Consider the following 17,818-nt stretch of genomic DNA (forward strand, 5'->3'; position numbering starts at 1 on the left):
AGAGCCGCAAGCTCAATGACACGGGCGGCGATCACCGTCCACGAGAAGGAAATGACCGCGGTGGTGCATTGCCTAAGAACATGGCGACACTACTTGTTGGGGTCGAGGTTCGTGGTGAAGACGGACAATGTTGCCACTAGCCACTTTCGGACCCAAAAGAAGCTAAGTCCCAAGCGGGCTAGATGGCAAGACTTCTTGGCGGAATTTGACTTCGTCTTGAGTACAAGCCGGGCAAGGCCAACGAGGTGGCTGATGCGCTAAGTAGAAAGGCGGAGTTAGCTTCCCTTAGCCAACCGGAAGGAGAGCTCATGGGCTTGATCAAGGAAGGTCTACAACATGACCCGGTGGCTAAGAGCTTACTTGCACTTGCCAAAGAAGGCAAGACACGAAGGTTTTGGGAGCAAGATGGTTTGCTCTACGCCAAGAAGAAGACTATATGTTCCTAAATGGAACAACTTGTGGAGAAATTTGGTTCGGGAATGCCACGACGCCAAATGGGCTGGTCACCAGGGCAACGGCGCACACGAGCATTGTTGGAAGCGGCGTACTACGGCCTCCGGATGCGTGATGACATAGAGGCCTATGTGAAGACTTGTCTTGTGTGCCAACAAGATAAGGTGGGCGAAGCAACCACCTAGGGGATTGTTGGAGCCACTCCCAATACAGGAGAGCATGGGAGAGTGTCTCCATGGACTTCATCGAGTGCCCTACCCAAGTCGAGGAGGGTGTGGGTCAATCATGGTGGTTGTGGATAGATTTTCTAAGTATGTACGTTTGTGGCGGCACCAAGGGACATTTGCACGACGGAAGAAGCGGCAAGACTATTCTTGAAGCACGTCGTCAAGTATTGGGAGTGTGCCACGATCGATCATCGGTCGAGATCCTCGCTTCACGGGGAGGTTTTGGGCGGGCTGTTCAGAGATTAATGGGGTCGGCACTACACTTCTCTACAAGCTTCCATCCACAAACCGATGGACAGACGGAGCGCATCACGAGTTTGTTGGAGCTTTACTTGAGGCATTTCGTGAGTGCTAACCAACGAGATTAGGCTAAGTTGCTTGATGTAGCCCAATTCTCCTACAATCTCAAAGAAGCGAGGCAACCAAGCAAAGTCCATTTGAGATTGCCACGGAGGACCAAGCAACCCTTAACGCCACATACGGTGATGACGAGGCTACATAGGGAAGAGCCATCGGTGGGGTTGGGGCAAAGAGGTCCAGGGGGGGTACTTAGGGGGGAGAATGTCTATACAGGCCCATTGACATGCCGGAAGAAGGAATTCAATTGGAAGAGGCACTCTTTATAAGAAGGCGAGATTTAAAGCTTCTGAATTCAATTTTCGCTCTTAGGTTTCAGTTGATGGAGGCCGAATTATAGCCATTCTTATTTAATATAAGGTTGCGTGCAATAGTATTTGATTGAATAAGATTTTTTAATATAGTAGGTTTTGAGCGGTAATTTTGCACAGTCCTATATTTAGATGCCCGAACCACGCAACCGGTTAGCATTCTTTTTCTGACAATGATTTCAAAAATAATTTGAAAATGAAATATCATTTTATCATTATTAAAAGATGTCATTATCATGCATATTTTCTCAGTATACATACCCTCCACCCATAGACGAGGTTCATCCACAATCTTAGGGTTCACAAACTTCTCCTAGATTTTTTGTATGTTACAAAATACCCTCCCGATACCCTCTCCCACCCCACGGCGAATGCTTGAATAGGATCTCATTCACCTGTGGGTGGAGGGAAACTCGGTCCTACTTACTTAAGCCATACTTAAGAAAAAATTATAAATTATTTGAACATGGAGAAATGTCAATCTGTAAATTAAACACTCGTAAATATTTGCTCATATTCTCTCACATCTTACTCTAAACCTAACGGAGGAGGAGGAGGAGCAGTCAGAGCTTCATCTCTGTTAATTCTGTTAAAAGCTCCACCAGGTTGATTTCAATCTCACTCTCATTTGATCAAAACCTTAAGCTTCTGCACTATTACGTAGGGTTCCACCAGCAGAACTCAGAGATGGGTCACTCTCTATCTCCTTCATCACCCTTTCTCTCGGCTGATAGTTGCTGTCACTTGCGACGTTGCGAGTTCTCTAGCTTCTTCTATTTGAATCCAATTACGAATTTTCAAATGTCAAGGCATCGACGAACATATCTCTCTGTATCTGTCGCCGAGAGGAAGCTCGAAGCATCTTGGTTGTTTCCAGACGGGAAAAAGGACGATGACTATGGTGGTTGGGCGATTCCGGCCGACCAAATCAACGAGAAGAAAGGTTTTTCTTGTTTCAAATCAAATTATTTATAATTTTCATTTACTCTGCTTTTGTGGTGTTCTTAGATTAATTCTCTTCCGTAAAATTTCAATGATTTGGTGATTCTTGGTTTGTTTGTCAGGTCTATCACCATTCCTCTTAGCGGGCATTGGGACTACAGTTGTGATCATACTCTCCGCCCTTGCTCATCGCTCACTCTCCAGAAAAGGTCAATTCTAGATTCGGAGGACAAAAGAAAGCAGTGATTGAATTAGTTCCTGTTAACACACTTCTATAAATAGGGAGTTGACTACAATCCAAATTGAACCTTTGGAAGCAAAATATTCCTTTTTTTTATTTCAATTCTCAATGCGTTGCTTTCTGTTTATAAATTCGTGTTTATAGGAGATTGTTAGTCTTGATTTCTTCCCCAATTTTCCTGGGTTTCCGCAGGTTTTAAGTTTCCATTAAACATTCAATTGCATGCTTTGCAAGAAGTGTTAAAACCTTCTGAACCGAAAGCTTCTGAGGAAAATATCGTGATTTCCGGGGCAAGCCCAGAAGAGCAAGCATCTGATGAAATTAGTGAAACCCAAGCCTCAGGTAGTGTCTTGTCTATTTCATAGGAATTGTCAATTTTTAAGCTAGCTTGGTTGTCAAATTCTCATGGTTGTCCCTCTTTTCTTATAATTTATACTGAGATACAGAATTTATCCTCCCTCTCTGTGCTCTCTGCTTATGTTTACTCTACATCATCTCAAAATTTTCTAGCTTCTCTACTTGTTTATTCTTCTCATGTTGAACTTCAGCATTGACGCCAAAGCTCCAACGCATTGTCGTCCCTATGGCTGTGGATTCTTCTCAACAGGAAGCTCTTCTGCTGTTGAAGAAACTGAAGGTTTGTTTTGTTTCCACAAACGTTTTTTCCTACATAGGTGCTTCAGTGTTCTATCAGCATTCTACACAATTTTTTAACTCTATTTTGTAATTTCAGCATCAGTTCATATTTTTTAAACTTTATTATCGGGAACTATGGGGAACTTCATTATTTTTTTGTTAATCTTAAACTTCTAGTCTCAGTAACTTCAATGATCTGAAGACATGTGATAACTTGTATATGGACATTCCAGTGGATTATGTTTCACCAGAGAGGTGAACCAAGTTTTGGAGGTGAATGGAAGAACATAGGCATTCCCAAATTGTAAATGAGAAGCATACAACTGAAGAAATAGAGATATGAAAACATATGAGAAAATAACTATTTGTATAAACTACTGTATCTGAACATAGGGCTAAAGTTTTCTCAGTGTCCATGTAGAAAAAGCCCTTTTCTTGCCACATGGGATGATTAGATGGATCCCAAAATTTGTGGACTGGTAGACCCCAAGGTCTCCTGCTTAAATGCCAAGTTTCAGCCCAAACAGAATTTGCCAGGTGGCAAAGCAAAGCATTGCAAAATTCAGGATTATGGAGAGGGAGCACAGACATACATTGGAGGGTAAATGGTTGTATTTTAGTCTGAAATTTCACACTAGATATATCTAACCTTTCCTTGTCTGTCCAATGGTCAGAATTGCCACATCATCCTGCTTCATGGCAGAACTGAGGCTGACCATGGAGACAGGCTTGTCTAAACTGGCTGTGTAATAGTCTTTTTGCCTATATTAATTATTTTGGATGGATAATGTATTTCTTTGAAGAAACAGGATAGATACAAATGTGGCATGCAAAGGCTACAAACCACAAGTAATGACATAGAAAGCCAGATAAATATAAGTATGTAACTAACGTATACTATTTAACTACAGTATTTTGTCATATAAATGCTTATTTGTATTAATTTTCTCATATAAATGATTTTTGGTATTACCCTTGATTTTTTTTAACATAATTAGGTTGCTTCTTGAGTAAAACCACAAGGTCCAAAACTACCCCATGAATATCTATATGACTGCCTAAATTGCTGTTCACGCGCTAAATTAATAGAGTGGGTGGAAAGGTCTTCATCCCTGTCACTGGTGGGCATCATAGCTGGTCTCCTTTGGAAACACTTGATCAAAGAATAAACTTGTCTTGGTTTTGAAGGAAAAGGAAAGTCTGTTCTCTGTAGTGCTTTTTTTCCTTGAAATGCCAATGAATTATTTGTTTATTCTTACTTCATTCTGATTGTGCCAACTTTATGCTTCTCATCCTTGAACGTCTTTATATGGGTGCATTTGGTGATGGATATTAGCTCTTCGGAGAAATTGGATTAGGGAGAAAAACACACACAATTTTTTTGCTAAGGAGAGAGGTACCATGGTGAAAAGCTGGGAGTCTAAAGCTAGGTCCATTTATGATCACCCTTTCTCCACTTAATTCTAATTAGGAGAATAGATATAAAGCAAAGCTCTTTGCCTTTTTATCCGTAGCTGTTGGTGGTTTGTTAGATGTTGCAGATATGTTAATTTGTCGGGCCAGCCCTTGGTGCCTTATCCATTATAGAATTTTTTTTTTCCAACAATCCTGCCCATGTGATGTTCAACTGATCATTGAATTGGGCAGTTATATCCTAAGTTTAAAGCTCACATTTGCATGACAGTCTTTTTTTTCTCCTGCCCCTTCTTTGGATACTAATTTGCATGACTAGTTCACTTAAACAATATTGAAGGCCCAACATTTTAATGGTTAGGCTATGTGAACTGATTACTTTTTGTCCCTGGTTTTTTTATTGGTGGTTAGCATTATTAAGATCACTGTCATATCTGTGTTAACATCTCCGAGACAACCCCCCAAGGTAATTACTTGGAAGAAAATTGTTGAGATTCATCAAAATGGGATGGCTTTTAGTTTGTCCAAATTAGGCCTAGCATGAGGATTCAACAGTCTGGTTATTGATCATAAGTGTCATGTCTTAGGAAATCCTTTGAGAGCAGAGAAGCATGGTTTTTCGTTGCTGGGTTCTTGACATCATTAAGTTGCAATACACACCTTTGTACTTTGTAGTGGAACTGATGAATGAGTTGGAATTCTAAGGATCAGATATTGATAGATCACAACTTGTTTCTGGAATACATCTTCCATGTCCAAGTCTTCACTCCAAATTTTTTATTTTTGTATGAACCTCCAACTATCATAAATGGGCTGAAGGTTCATTTCTAAGCATGTAGTTAATTGGTTTATAGTATACAGATTATTGAAGATGATGTCAAGGCAGATGAGTTGTGTACCAGAAGGGAATATGCAAGATGGTTAGTCAGAGAAAATTCGTTACTAGAAAGGTAATTGTACATGATTGTGGATAGAAGGACAGCATAGTGCTTCACATGTCTGATTACTCTAAATAGATTTAATGTATAAATTTCAGTATTTGATATTTTTGTTTTGTGCGGTTTGCATTGCATGGATAGGGATCCAAAACACCGTGCTGTTCCATCTGTCTTGCTTGCTGGTTCTGTTGCATGTGCATTTGATGATGTGAGCATCGAAGACCCAGACTTCTACTACATTCAAGGTGAGGATCTAGGTGATAATGTAAACTGTACAGTTTCTGTTCTGAAGGCATGCATGTGGAAGCAATTAAAATTTTGTCCATGAACTTGCAATGAACAGCCCTTGCAGAGGCTGGCATTGTTCTAAGCAAGCTATCGGGCAGTAACAACAGATTCTCTGATCAGGATGGTTTCAAAGGCCAAGAAGAGAATCATTTTTTCCCTGATAGGTATTCACATTTACAAGATGTTTTCTCTCTCATACATTTTTCCTTCTCTTTGACTTAGTTATACCTTTCGCATTGTGGATAAGATCTATTTGGTGTTTCAGATTTGTATCACGACTTGATCTAATTGACTGGAAAGCTCAGCTAGAATATTCGTCCATTGAAGGAATAGAAAAGAAGGTACTATAGATATTAACTGTGTTTTTAAATTTTCAGAAGAGACTATTTATTTCTGTTAGAGGTTTTCTTTGAAAAATACGGAGATACATCTATTGGAAACAAAAGAGAATACATAATACATATGTTTGAGGTGATGTTTAATACAAGTTCTGTTGCTATCAAAGACTGATTTGTTTACAGTCCAGATATCAAGAACAAAACCTGGTTTTATGGATGTGAGGGGGATCAGACCTGACAGAACCCCGGGGTTATTCCTGGACATTTTGGCTGGTGACAAGGGCATGTTGAGAAAAGTTTTTGGTATCTCTCTCTCTCTCTCTCTCTCTTTCTGATGCGCTTGCACTTGTTTAATTATTATAATTTTGTTAACTAGATTAACCTTATTTCATCTGTACAACCAAACTGATAAATAGATTGGTCATTGCTCAAGTTTCTTTCCCTCAAGTTCAGATCATCTTCCCTTTCACGATGGTTATATAAAGAATCAATAGATCAGCTTATTTGACTTTTTGACTTCCATTGGATTTTCCAAGTTTCACTTTTCCGACTTAGAAAACCAATGATGTTTTTTACAGTAAGATATGTTGCCAGATTAGTGTGACTCTTACATTACCCATTAAGAAATAGAAGAAAATGGTAACTGAAATTCATGGGGAGAAGGTGATTTGAGCAACCCTGTTTTCATTTATGGCCATAGTTGTGAAGCCTTGGCGTAAAGGTGCCTCGGTTGCCTAGGAGGGCACTTAGGTGCCTTGTTGGTGTCACTTAGACTCCGTGACAACTATGTTTATGGCATAACCCCTAATAAGAGGACAAAAGGTTTTGGACTATTAGGAAACAATTGCATAGGGATACTTTTCTCTTTCAATCAGAGTACTCTGTCGTTTAAAGAGGGATGCTCACGTTTTAACAAAGGAGGTTTCCTCAGATATACAACCAATTCAGAAAGGTCTGATTGCAGTTAAGATGATCTTCTTGCCCGTCTGCTCACATCTGTTGTCCCAATTATTATGTTCCCTTTTTTTCCCTTTTCTTCCTAATCCTTGGGATATGCCATGTACTACAACATGACTCTTTCACAAATTGAAGCTTCAAAGTTAATTGTGCTTTTTAATATGTCATCGCTTAGTTTTTCTTGATACAAAATTAATGTTTGCACTCGTAGTGTGTATTTGTTGTGTTTTCTACACATACACAAATGCACATACACAAGCATTCATTTAGGTACAAGCCCATGAATGTTTGTATGTATCTTCACTCAACTAAATATATTAATGCACATATGTCATCATTTACATTCTACAGGACAGATCAAACGACTTCAACCTAGGAAACCTGCAACAATAGCTCAAGCAGCAGTGACACTGACAAGTGGCAGGATGACCGAAGCAATTTATAATGAACTATCAAGGATAGAAGCTGAGAATACATTGAGGGCGGCGGAGATGGAACAAATCAAGGCTGAGCTGCTTGGCAAGGGAGAAATACAAAAGTTTTGGGACGAGAAGATGAATGACGAGAAAGCCCGTGATTTCCTTGTGGAAAGGGATTTTCTTGCTGCAGTTCATGATTTAGAACAGGAAAAGATTGTTCAAGATAAGCACATGGCCCGACATTTGAAGGAGAAGGCAGCGCTGGACTGTCAGAGGCAATTGCTTTCCAGTCTCAAGGAAGAGGTAAATGAGATGTCTGAAAGACTTGGATGTGAGAAAGCTAGTTTGATTACCGAGAAACAGACCTTAGAGGATATGCTCAATGAGCTACAGGCCAACCAGGAAGCCATGCTTGATGCCAAATCTATACTTGAAGCTGAGAAAGAAGCTGTCCAGATTCTTAGGTGAATTCTTTATTGGACCTATCTTTTGTTTCTTCCATTGCAGTCATTGAATGAACTTTTGCTCTTGGTCTTGAAATTACTTATTGTTAGGCGTTAATAAATAAGAAAATTTCAATAGTCTGAAAATTGTTTATGGTCTGAGTTAAGGGTGTGGCCAATTTCCCCTGTTGGTGTTTAGGATGGTTGTGGTTTATTTTTTTGTTCCCTATGCTACAGACATTCATAGTGATATGGTTTGTCTCACTCACAAATGCAACTTATGTGCAGGTCTTGGGTTGAGGACGAAGCGAAGAAAAATCAAGCACGTGCAAAGGTTCTTGAGGAGGTTGGTCGGAGGTGGAAATGGGGTGACCAAGCGTGAATGTTTGGCCACATGCTGTCCTGAAAGTGGATTAGGGAGTTGCAATAAGCCAGGCCCATGAGGGTGTTGGGAAGTGACCAAACTTGATCCTTCCGATTAGTGAGATGCCATGATTAGCTTCACACATTGTTTCATTTATTTCATTTTATTTAACATCATATCAAACCAAATTGGGGGAAGAAAAGAGTAGAAAATCACCCTGTACCTTGTTAATGTTGTAATTTTTTAGGTTATCAATATAGGAATTGAAAGAAAACGGAAGGATGCTTCTTAGTGTTCTGAGATGCCCTATCCACATTTTGTTTGGATTAAATGTATTGAACAGGGGGTGTTTTTAGTTCCCATTACTTTTTCCCCCTCCAAAAGAGAGATGGCTAGAGAGACAAGATGTAGGCATTATGGGGCCAAGATACAAGAGATGGGAAGGGAAAAGCAGGACTCAATCTCAGGTTTCAGCTACAAGAAGCCAGAGAGCTTACTAAATGCTGGTACCACTAAATAAGCACTTCTCTGATGCTTTTCTTTCTAAGAAAACTGATACTTATTATACCAACGACGCAACCTATAATAGACAATTTAACATATTTGAATTTGATAATTCCTCATACATCTAATTTCTTTTAGGTTTTTAAAGGTTTAAATAAAAAAGCACTGAAACCAAAATCAAGCATAGAGATCATCAAACAACTTTATATATTTCTTTTTCTTTATAATGTGATGTCTTTGTTTCCATTAGAAACACCAGTAAGGATGCTCTCCTTCAGATGTTCCTTACTTTTCAATACCCACTTTCAATGAACCTGTTATTTCAACTGTTTCAGTCTTTGAATTTCTTCAACTTTTTTGGTGAAATCACTGCCACCCCCTCAATCCAATTTATTTTTTCTTTTTATTTTGCAAAACGCCCTTACTCTTCTGAGTAAAGAAACCAGGGCACTGTGTGTAGGTTATAGAAGATTTTTCTTTTTCATGGGCTAGAGAAGAGAAAAAGGGGGATAGATTTACTAAGTACTCCAAGTGAAGAGAAATAGGGGTTTGAACATCGACCCATGTACTCTGTTCTTTACATTGGTGATCTTAGCCAAAACTCCTCCTTTTGTTTTCAATGCTGCTTCCAAATTATAACCAGCTAAACAGTATACAGCCTTACATTGTCAACAACTTCAAAGTTCTCAATTTTTCCGGGGGTTGTTTTGATGACATTAATTCACCATCTACATAATCATAATGTCTCTGTGGTTACATCAATGTGTTGAACCGGACTTATTTGCCCGCCATACACTGTGTACCAACTACTTGAGATAAAGGTTTTCTCTGTAAATTCGCCCCTTTCTCTCTCTCCGTGCTAAATCTCCTCCTCCGTCTCCGTTTTTTTTTTTTTGTTTTGTTTTCTTTTTTTTTGGGGGGGGGGAATAGGGAAGGGAAAGATACCAGCTAGGAGACTCGAACTCGAGACCTCCTAATGAGCATGGGCATGAAGCGCACCACAGCTCACCAACTGCACTAGGCAACAGTTCTCCATCTCCGACTCCCTTCTCTCATTCAGCAAAGATGTTGGTTCCCATATTCAAGCATTGGAGTGCATCTAGTTGTTTTCTTCGATTCTTTGTTGGTGTTGTGGTCGAATGCCTAATCACAGACTCAAGAGAGACCTCCTCTACAAGGCTTTGGGTCCTACATTAGCTTCGACTTGGTCGTCGTCAACATAAGGGACTAAGGTCTAATCTCTCATGGTAGAAGACCTGACAAACATAGAAACATAAATTTCTTCATATATCGACATTTTTGTCTTCATTGACACCGGCCATTGAGTCCTATGAGACTCGAGCTGCCGATTTACCATCCTTGAAGATTGGTATTCTGGGTGAATGATGGAAAAGAGGTGGGGTGGGGGAACCCAGTGTTTCTTTCCATTGTTGTTCTTCATGACTTGCTTTTTGAAGTTGCTACAAATTTTCAGTTTGTTATTTGTGTGGCCGAATATATCACACGGTCAAGTTCTGCCATTACAGTATGCATTAGCCGATCTTTTAGCTATGGAACTAAATCTCAGTCAAAACTGCAAGTTTCGACTGAGACATCTTAGTATTGTAGTTAACCGAGACAAAACCTTAGGGGAAGTTAAAAAATACCAAGTTTCGATTGGTTTCGACCAGTTTCCACCATATTTTGGTAATTTCGTAAGTTTCGATCTGACATAGTTTTGACCAAGACGTCTCAGTATTGCAGGATTTGCAACCGTCCGAGAAGAAACCTTAAGGGAGTTTAAAAATTACCAAGTTTCAATTGATTTCGACCATACTTCGGCAATTTCGCAAGTTTTGACCAGAATACCTACATAAATTCACTTATCTCCATCAAAACTTGAGGAAACCTGGTTCAAAACCAGGACAGGCACTTATTTATGCCAAATATCATTTAAGTAAGATATTATTCATATATATGCAAATACCCCTCTATTTGAATTCAATAAAAATAGTTAAAAAATAAAAGAATAAAAAAGTCAACCCCTCAGTTCATAAATAAAAACTAGATTTTCGGCGTTAGGTGCAATTTTCAACTTTTAAATGTTAGAGTTCTTCTCAAATCTAAAAATTTCATAAATCTTAATATGATAAAGCATTGCTAAAAACCAAAAGAACAGTAAAATATTCATTTGTTTTGATGTCTAAAATTTTATTTCCATTCAGAGTGATTTTAAATAGCATTCGCGAGCACACCAAATTAAATTTGATCGGAACATAACTCCTTCAATATAAATTAAATTTTAAATTTAAGCAATCTTGAATTTGTTTGAATGTTTTCCAACAAAGCTTTCAAAGAAATCCAAGATTTAAATTTGATTTTTATCGAAGGAGTTATGTTCCGATCAAACCTTATTTTATACCATGTCCAATAACAATATACACTATCAAACTTGGGTAAAAAATCACAAGTATAATTTTGAGTGTTCTCTATGTGACATTAATGTATGGATTGGGTTTAAAATGTCAAAAATAGGCAACATAACAAGAATCGGGACAAAAAAATGACGTCTGGGCCTCGAAAATAAGAATCGTTAACCTATTGGATTCTTTTGCTACCGTCAACTGTCAGGTTGGTAGACAATAAACTGTCGGCTCTACCCTTTGCACCTTCAGTACCTTTCCCCTTCTTTCATGGGATATCGTGCCACCCTTTCCTGTATGCTCTTATGACCTAGATTTACGACCCCTCACCACTCTTTCCTACTGCGTTGGCTCTTCATTTTTAGCACCCTCTCTCCTTCCCCTTCTCGCTTACCTAGAAACGGACCTGGTATTTAGGGACTAGTGACTCCCCTTTTCTTGGTTTTCGTCTCTCACTGCTTGTTCTCCGTCTCATCCTCTACGTCTCTCTCTCTCTTTGCCCTCTCATCTCACCTTTGCCCTCTCTTCTCCCTGCTGATCCGCTTTTTGCTTTGCTTCTTGTTGGTGGGTCTCTGATCTATCGTCCCCTTTCCCCTTGCTTCGTTTTGTTGTCTGTGGTCACCTATATGGTGACGTATTGGCTTGTGTCCTTTGCCTTGCCTTCGGTAATGCTCACGTTCGTTGAGCATCTCTCTGTTTGGACTTGAGTTTTTGTCCTTTATCTCGTTGCTTTCTCTCATTATATTCTTTTTAGGGTTCTATTTTTGGTGTGTATTTTACTTTTTGGTCTTCTTTGTACTTTCCTAACTATTTTGTGTCTTTTTCATAGTTTCCCGCCCTCATGTCTTTGCGTTCTTCTACCTCTCGACATGGGGCCCCTTCTAGACACTCCTCCCATTCTAGTTTTCGCTTCACCGAGGAACGCTCTCAGAAGTTCTCTCTGTGGCAGGCTCGCTCGGTTGGGACCTTCCTTAAGAACCTCTCCCGTGATGAGCTCTCGGACAGGTCTTTCCATGGATATGCCATCGGATTCCCTAAGCCCCCTAAGGATCTATTCAATCAATTTTTAAGCAATCTTTGGGAGCCATTTGGTGTGATCTCTGTTAAGTGTTTTGATAAGGGGAGTTTCTCAATTGTCTGTTACCTCCCATTGCAGGGTTCGGACATTATGGACCACACTCATTGGTGGTTTGAAAATTGTTTGCTTCACTTGGTTTGGCATTCTGTCGATGATCTCTACTATGTCTTTGAACGTGACACGGTCCCCTTGTGGCTTCAGGTGCACCAGGTCCCCCAGACTTGTCTTAATTCAAAGATTCTGCATTGTTGCCTTGGTGATATCGGCCGGTCGCTGGAATTCATGTTTAACTCTGAGGAATTAGGTCTCCCACTAGACACTGTCTGCATTCGGGTGATCATGGACAAGCACAAGCTCCTGCTTCTGTCTTCTACAATTATTGATCCTTCGGGTTCCTCTTGTCCTATTCGCATCAGCTATGAGTTAAAATTTCTTTGCTTTTGCTATGGTCGTATTTATCACGACCTCTCTCACTATCCTTACATCTGTGGGAACCCTGCAGCTCCTCTTCCCCAGGTTGGCTTTTATAATGGCGCTCTGTCACCACCACTGCTTATCAATAATGTGTTTGGTCTGGCCCGCGTTCATGGCTTGGCTTCTTCTGGATCACCTTCTTCCTCAGATATGGATATCTCTACAACTGCAACTCCGCCAGTTTGTTCAGCGGCGTGTCCTACTGCTTCACTTACCACCGGGCTGATGGCCGTTGAGTCTGGGGCCCAAGCAATTCACAATGAATCTAGTCCATCCATGTCCAGCTCTACCTTCCTGCCTCCTCTTGAAGGTTCTGGTCCTACTCCGCTGCCATCCTTATTTTCTGTGGCTAAAGACTTGCATTGGATGCCACTGGCTCCTGCTCCCACGGTGACCTATCAGACTACTCGCATGACACCTTGCTCATGTCCGAGCACATTCATGGCTTCTTCGGTTGAGCTGCACTATACGGGCCCGTGCTCTGGTGCATCTTCCCAGGTTTTTACTACGACCGCTCTCAATTCGGGGTTGTTCTTCAGTTCCAACCTTGCTGCTCCTGCTCCTAAGAAGCGAAAGCTGTCCCAGCATAATTGGAGTGCTCCTATCCTGTTGGAATTTGCAACCATCAAGGACTCCCTGTCTCAATCACTACTCTCCTCCTCTGATCCTGGTGTACTCATCTGCCTCTTGAAAGAATGGCTTCATGAACTCTCCCCTCAAGATCCTTTTGAAGTTGACTTACCTCAGCATGCTCCGGCCCACCCTCCTGTCTCTGTGTCTCTAGTCTCTTTGAATCCTGGCTTCTCTGTCACTAATCCTAACATGCCAGACCCTATCCAGGTAAGTAATCCCAACTCTTGTTGTGTTGATTTTGCTAATTATCTCTGTGTCTATTTCATGCTTATGCTTGCAATTGTTTTAAGTTGGTTTTTACTGGATCGTAAGTCTAGGGCTAGGGAATTCTTCCCTCGAAGATGTTGGCTTGCTCCTCTCTCTTTTCTAATGTTTTTTCTGTTTTCTATTACTCTCACTTTGTACAGACCTTTCCTTCATTTTGTTTACTTTGCAATCATCATGAAAATATTATCTTGGAATATTAGGGGAATCAACAATTCCCTCACTAAAAGCTGTATCACCTTTCACCTTAAAAAATAAACACCTGATCTTGTTTTTCTTTGTGAAACCAAATGCTCGGATCACCTTGCTCTGCAATTTAAATACTTACATAATAATTTTAAAACTTTACACTACTACAACAGCTCTGGCTCTAGAGGTTTGAAGGGTGGATACTGGGTGCTCTCATCTCCCTCCCTCACCTCAACACTTATCCACTCTCACCCATCTTTTGTGGCCTTTAATGTCACTGATGCTCTGTATTTGGATTTCATTATAATTTTTATTTATGCACCCCCTCATGCATGTGAACGTATACCTTTCTGAAAGGACTTATACTCTTTTTTGGCCAATATTACCTGTGATTTTGTCTTAATGGGTGATTTCAATGAACTTACTTCAAGCTCAGACAAACTTAGGGGCAGGACCTTCTCACCCCACCCCTCCTCTACCCACCTCATCAATCTAATTGATGATTACTATCTATCTCGCATCATTCTCTTTGGCTCTCGGTTCACCTGGACCAATAAATAAAAGCCTCCCAGGCTTATCAAAGAATGCATTGACCATTGTTTGGTATCACCTTCGTGGCTCTCTATCTTTCCAAACCCCACTCCTACCAAGCTCCCTTCTGTTGGATCCGACCATAATCCAATCCTCCTAACTACAAATCCAGTGAAGAGGACTTTTAGAAAGCTTTTTCATTATCAAGAGGCTTGGTTGCACCATCCTGATTTTTTTGATTTCTGCTCTTCTAAATGGAGACTATTGTAATGATGTTTTACAATCCAAGTTGATCTCCTTAAGTCGCCTTCTGAAAGTTTGGAATAAAAACATTTTTGGCAATCTTGAAACCTTAAAATAGCACTATTTTGACATTTATGCCTCAATTGACAATGATATTTCTGTGGACTCCATCCCCCAATCTTTCTCTGAACTTCAACATATTGCCTCCAGAATCCAATGGATCTCTGCAGTTGAAGAAACCTTTTGGATGCAAAAGTCCAGACATTCCTTTATTATTTCTGGCGATCGCAACACAAAGTTTTACCATGTCATTTCTAGGACAAATATCCGCAAAAGATCCATACATTTCATCCTTGATGAGGAAGGACACAAAGTATCCGATACCAAGGGCATTGCTTCAATCTTTTCTTCTCACCTCAGTAGCATACTCCAAACTTCTGAGCCCCTTGACCCCTCTTTTATTGAGTGTTTATTTCCCAAGGTGATTATACAATCTGACAACACTCTTCTCTATACTATTCCTTCACTCTCTGAGATTAGAAGGGCTGTTTTTTTCCATTGGAGCCTACAAAGCCCTTGGTCCTGATGGTTTCTAAGCCTGCTTTTACCATAAGTTTTGGGATGTGATTTGTAAGGATGTCCTCACCTTTGTAACCTCATTCTTTAATAACTTAAACCTACCCCCACATTGCAACCACACCCTCCTTTGCATGATCCCAAAAAGGAAAATACCTCCCTGGTTGCTGATTTCTGACCTATAAGCCTTTGTAATGTATCCTACAAAATTATTGTCAAACTCCTAGCCAATAGACTTCGACCCTTATTACCATCCTTCATATCCCCTTTTCAGGCTGTCTTCATCCCTGAGCGTCAGATTGCTGATAATATATCCATTGCACAAGAGGTTTTTCACTACTTACAACATCTCAAAGGTAAAAAGCGCTATGCTGCTATCAAATTGGATATGTCTAAGGCCTATGATAGGGTTGAATGGCCATTTCTCAACAACATTATGACTTTTTTGGGATTCCATGACCAATAGATCAAACTTGTTTCCTCACTCATTTCCACTGCCAGTTTTTCAATTAAATTAGAAGGTAGTGCTTTCGACTTCTTTAAACATTCGAGGGGACTTACAGACAAGGGTGCCCTTTGAGTCTATATTTATTCCTCCTAACTATGGAGGCTCTGTCACGACTGCTGGCTGCCTACAGGGACTTGAATCTCTTTAGAATGATTAAAATTGCCCGGACTGCCCCAGAGATATCACACCTACTTTTTGCTGATGACACTTTCATCTTTTGTAAGGCCTATGAGGAAGACTTTTCCACAATCCAGGCCATCCTTAATTTTTTTTCTGCTCTCACTGGTCAGGAAGTGAATTTCTCTAAAAGTGAGGTGTTTTTTAGTAAGAATGTCCAGCCTTCCCAGCGAAGGACTTTGTGTGATGTTTTATATATCAATGAGATGAAGACCTCTTCCCCTTACCTAGGAACCAAGCTTTGTCCCTCTAGATCCAAACATAAGGACCTATGCTTTATCATTGGCAGGGTCAAGGCCAAACTGGCCACATGGAAAGCCAACCATCTTTCTTATGTTGGTCAATAGGTGTTAATTCAATCTGTCCTTGCATCTACTCCCTCTTACCTGATGACTTGTTTCTGTTCCCTAAGAAGACTTGTGCTAAATTGGACTTTATTTATAATAGATTCTGGCATAACCAGGCCGGTGATCAAAGGAAGATACACTTGATCAATTGGAACAAGATATGCCGGCCTGAGACACATGGTGGTTTGAGACTTAGAAATTCTGAGACCCACAATGAAGCCTTAATCCTTAAGCTTGGGTGGCGATTTATTTCTGAACCTTCTACTATGTGGGCAAGGGTTCTCAAAACCAAATATTTCCCCAATCGTTCTATTTTTCATCCAGCAACTAGTGCAAAGAGGGGCTCATGGACATGGAATAGCATTGCCAAATTGCTCCCTCGCCTTAAGACTGTGGTTACCAGGAACATAGGTAATGGTAAATCAACTTCTTGTTAGTTTGATCCTTGGATACCAGGAGTTGCAGGTAATCTTCCAACCCTAAACCCCCCTATGTAATCATCTTTAACTTTAGTTAATGATTTCATGATTAACACATCTTGGAATAGGCTTTTGTTAAACTCTTGGTTTGATTCTCATTCTGTTGATAGTATTCTCTGAATCAATATTTCCCATTTTGATGATACTTGGACATGTTCTTTATCTAACAATGACAAATTCTCTACCAAATTAGCTGCAAAACAACTAACACCCTCTATATTGTCTAATCCACTGATTAGCCAATGGTGGAAATTTTTTTGGAAACTCAACTTACATCCGCGATTTAAAATATTCTTTTGGCATGTCTTAAATTCAGGACTACCTGTCAGAGATTCGCTTTCGAAATGGATACATGTCGAGCCTTCATGTGTATTCTGTGGCTTTCACAAGGAATCACTTTGGCATCTTTTTCTATCTTGTGATTGGACTAAGCGAATCTGGGCTTCTGGCCCGCTTGGATTGAGAACTGAGCACTTATCTGCTCCCTCCCTCTCATTTGTCGGTGTGCATTCCTTCTTGGCTCTAAGGCCATGAACAAACAATCTTTTCGTTGGTTTTTTTCCATTTTTATTATAACTTATTATTATGTTTGGTCTGTACGAAACAAAGTCCTAAACAATGGTTTTAAGGCTGACCCTTTAATGGTCATTCAGTATGTTAATCGTTGGATCTCTTATCTAAATTTAATTCCCCCCTCAACTAACACGCCCATTATTGATGCACACCACACACCTTATCCACCTATACTTCACCACCTTAATGTTGATTCTCTCATTGATTTCACAATGGACTTGCCTGGTTTGCTGGTCGCAGGAGTTTTTTACCCCGAACTTGGAATAGCCAAGTGGACATCATCGATGTTCCTTAGCGGGAAAAGAATTAAAACCAACTTCGGTCGAACAGCTTCTAAGGATGAAACGGTGGCAGAGCTTTGTGGCATTCTATATGGATGGAAGACAGCGGTTGCAGATCATATCAATTTAAAGGAGATATGGTGCTACAATAAGACTCTTTTTGACCTTTTGTCTAGTCAGGCCTTTACCTTAATATGGCGGAACAGTTTACCTTATTTTTTGGACCTTGCAG

General features: G+C 40.2%; 1 protein-coding gene across 1 annotated transcript; it reads left to right on the forward strand.

Moving 5' to 3' along the window:
- Nucleotides 1–1,908: 1,908 nt before the first annotated feature.
- LOC122665032 lies at nucleotides 1,909–8,687 on the forward strand. The gene is made up of 11 exons (XM_043861090.1): nucleotides 1,909–2,291; nucleotides 2,413–2,499; nucleotides 2,724–2,873; nucleotides 3,080–3,168; nucleotides 5,442–5,530; nucleotides 5,660–5,763; nucleotides 5,862–5,970; nucleotides 6,072–6,147; nucleotides 6,333–6,447; nucleotides 7,453–7,984; nucleotides 8,252–8,687. The coding sequence occupies exons 1-11, from the start codon at nucleotides 2,036–2,038 to the stop codon at nucleotides 8,343–8,345; spliced, it is 1,701 nt and encodes a 566-aa protein (XP_043717025.1). The 5' UTR covers nucleotides 1,909–2,035; the 3' UTR covers nucleotides 8,346–8,687.
- The last annotated feature ends 9,131 nt before the right edge of the window (nucleotides 8,688–17,818 follow it).

This window comes from Telopea speciosissima, chromosome 6, assembly GCF_018873765.1.
Source record: "Telopea speciosissima isolate NSW1024214 ecotype Mountain lineage chromosome 6, Tspe_v1, whole genome shotgun sequence".
Classification (NCBI taxonomy): Eukaryota; Viridiplantae; Streptophyta; class Magnoliopsida; order Proteales; family Proteaceae; genus Telopea; species Telopea speciosissima.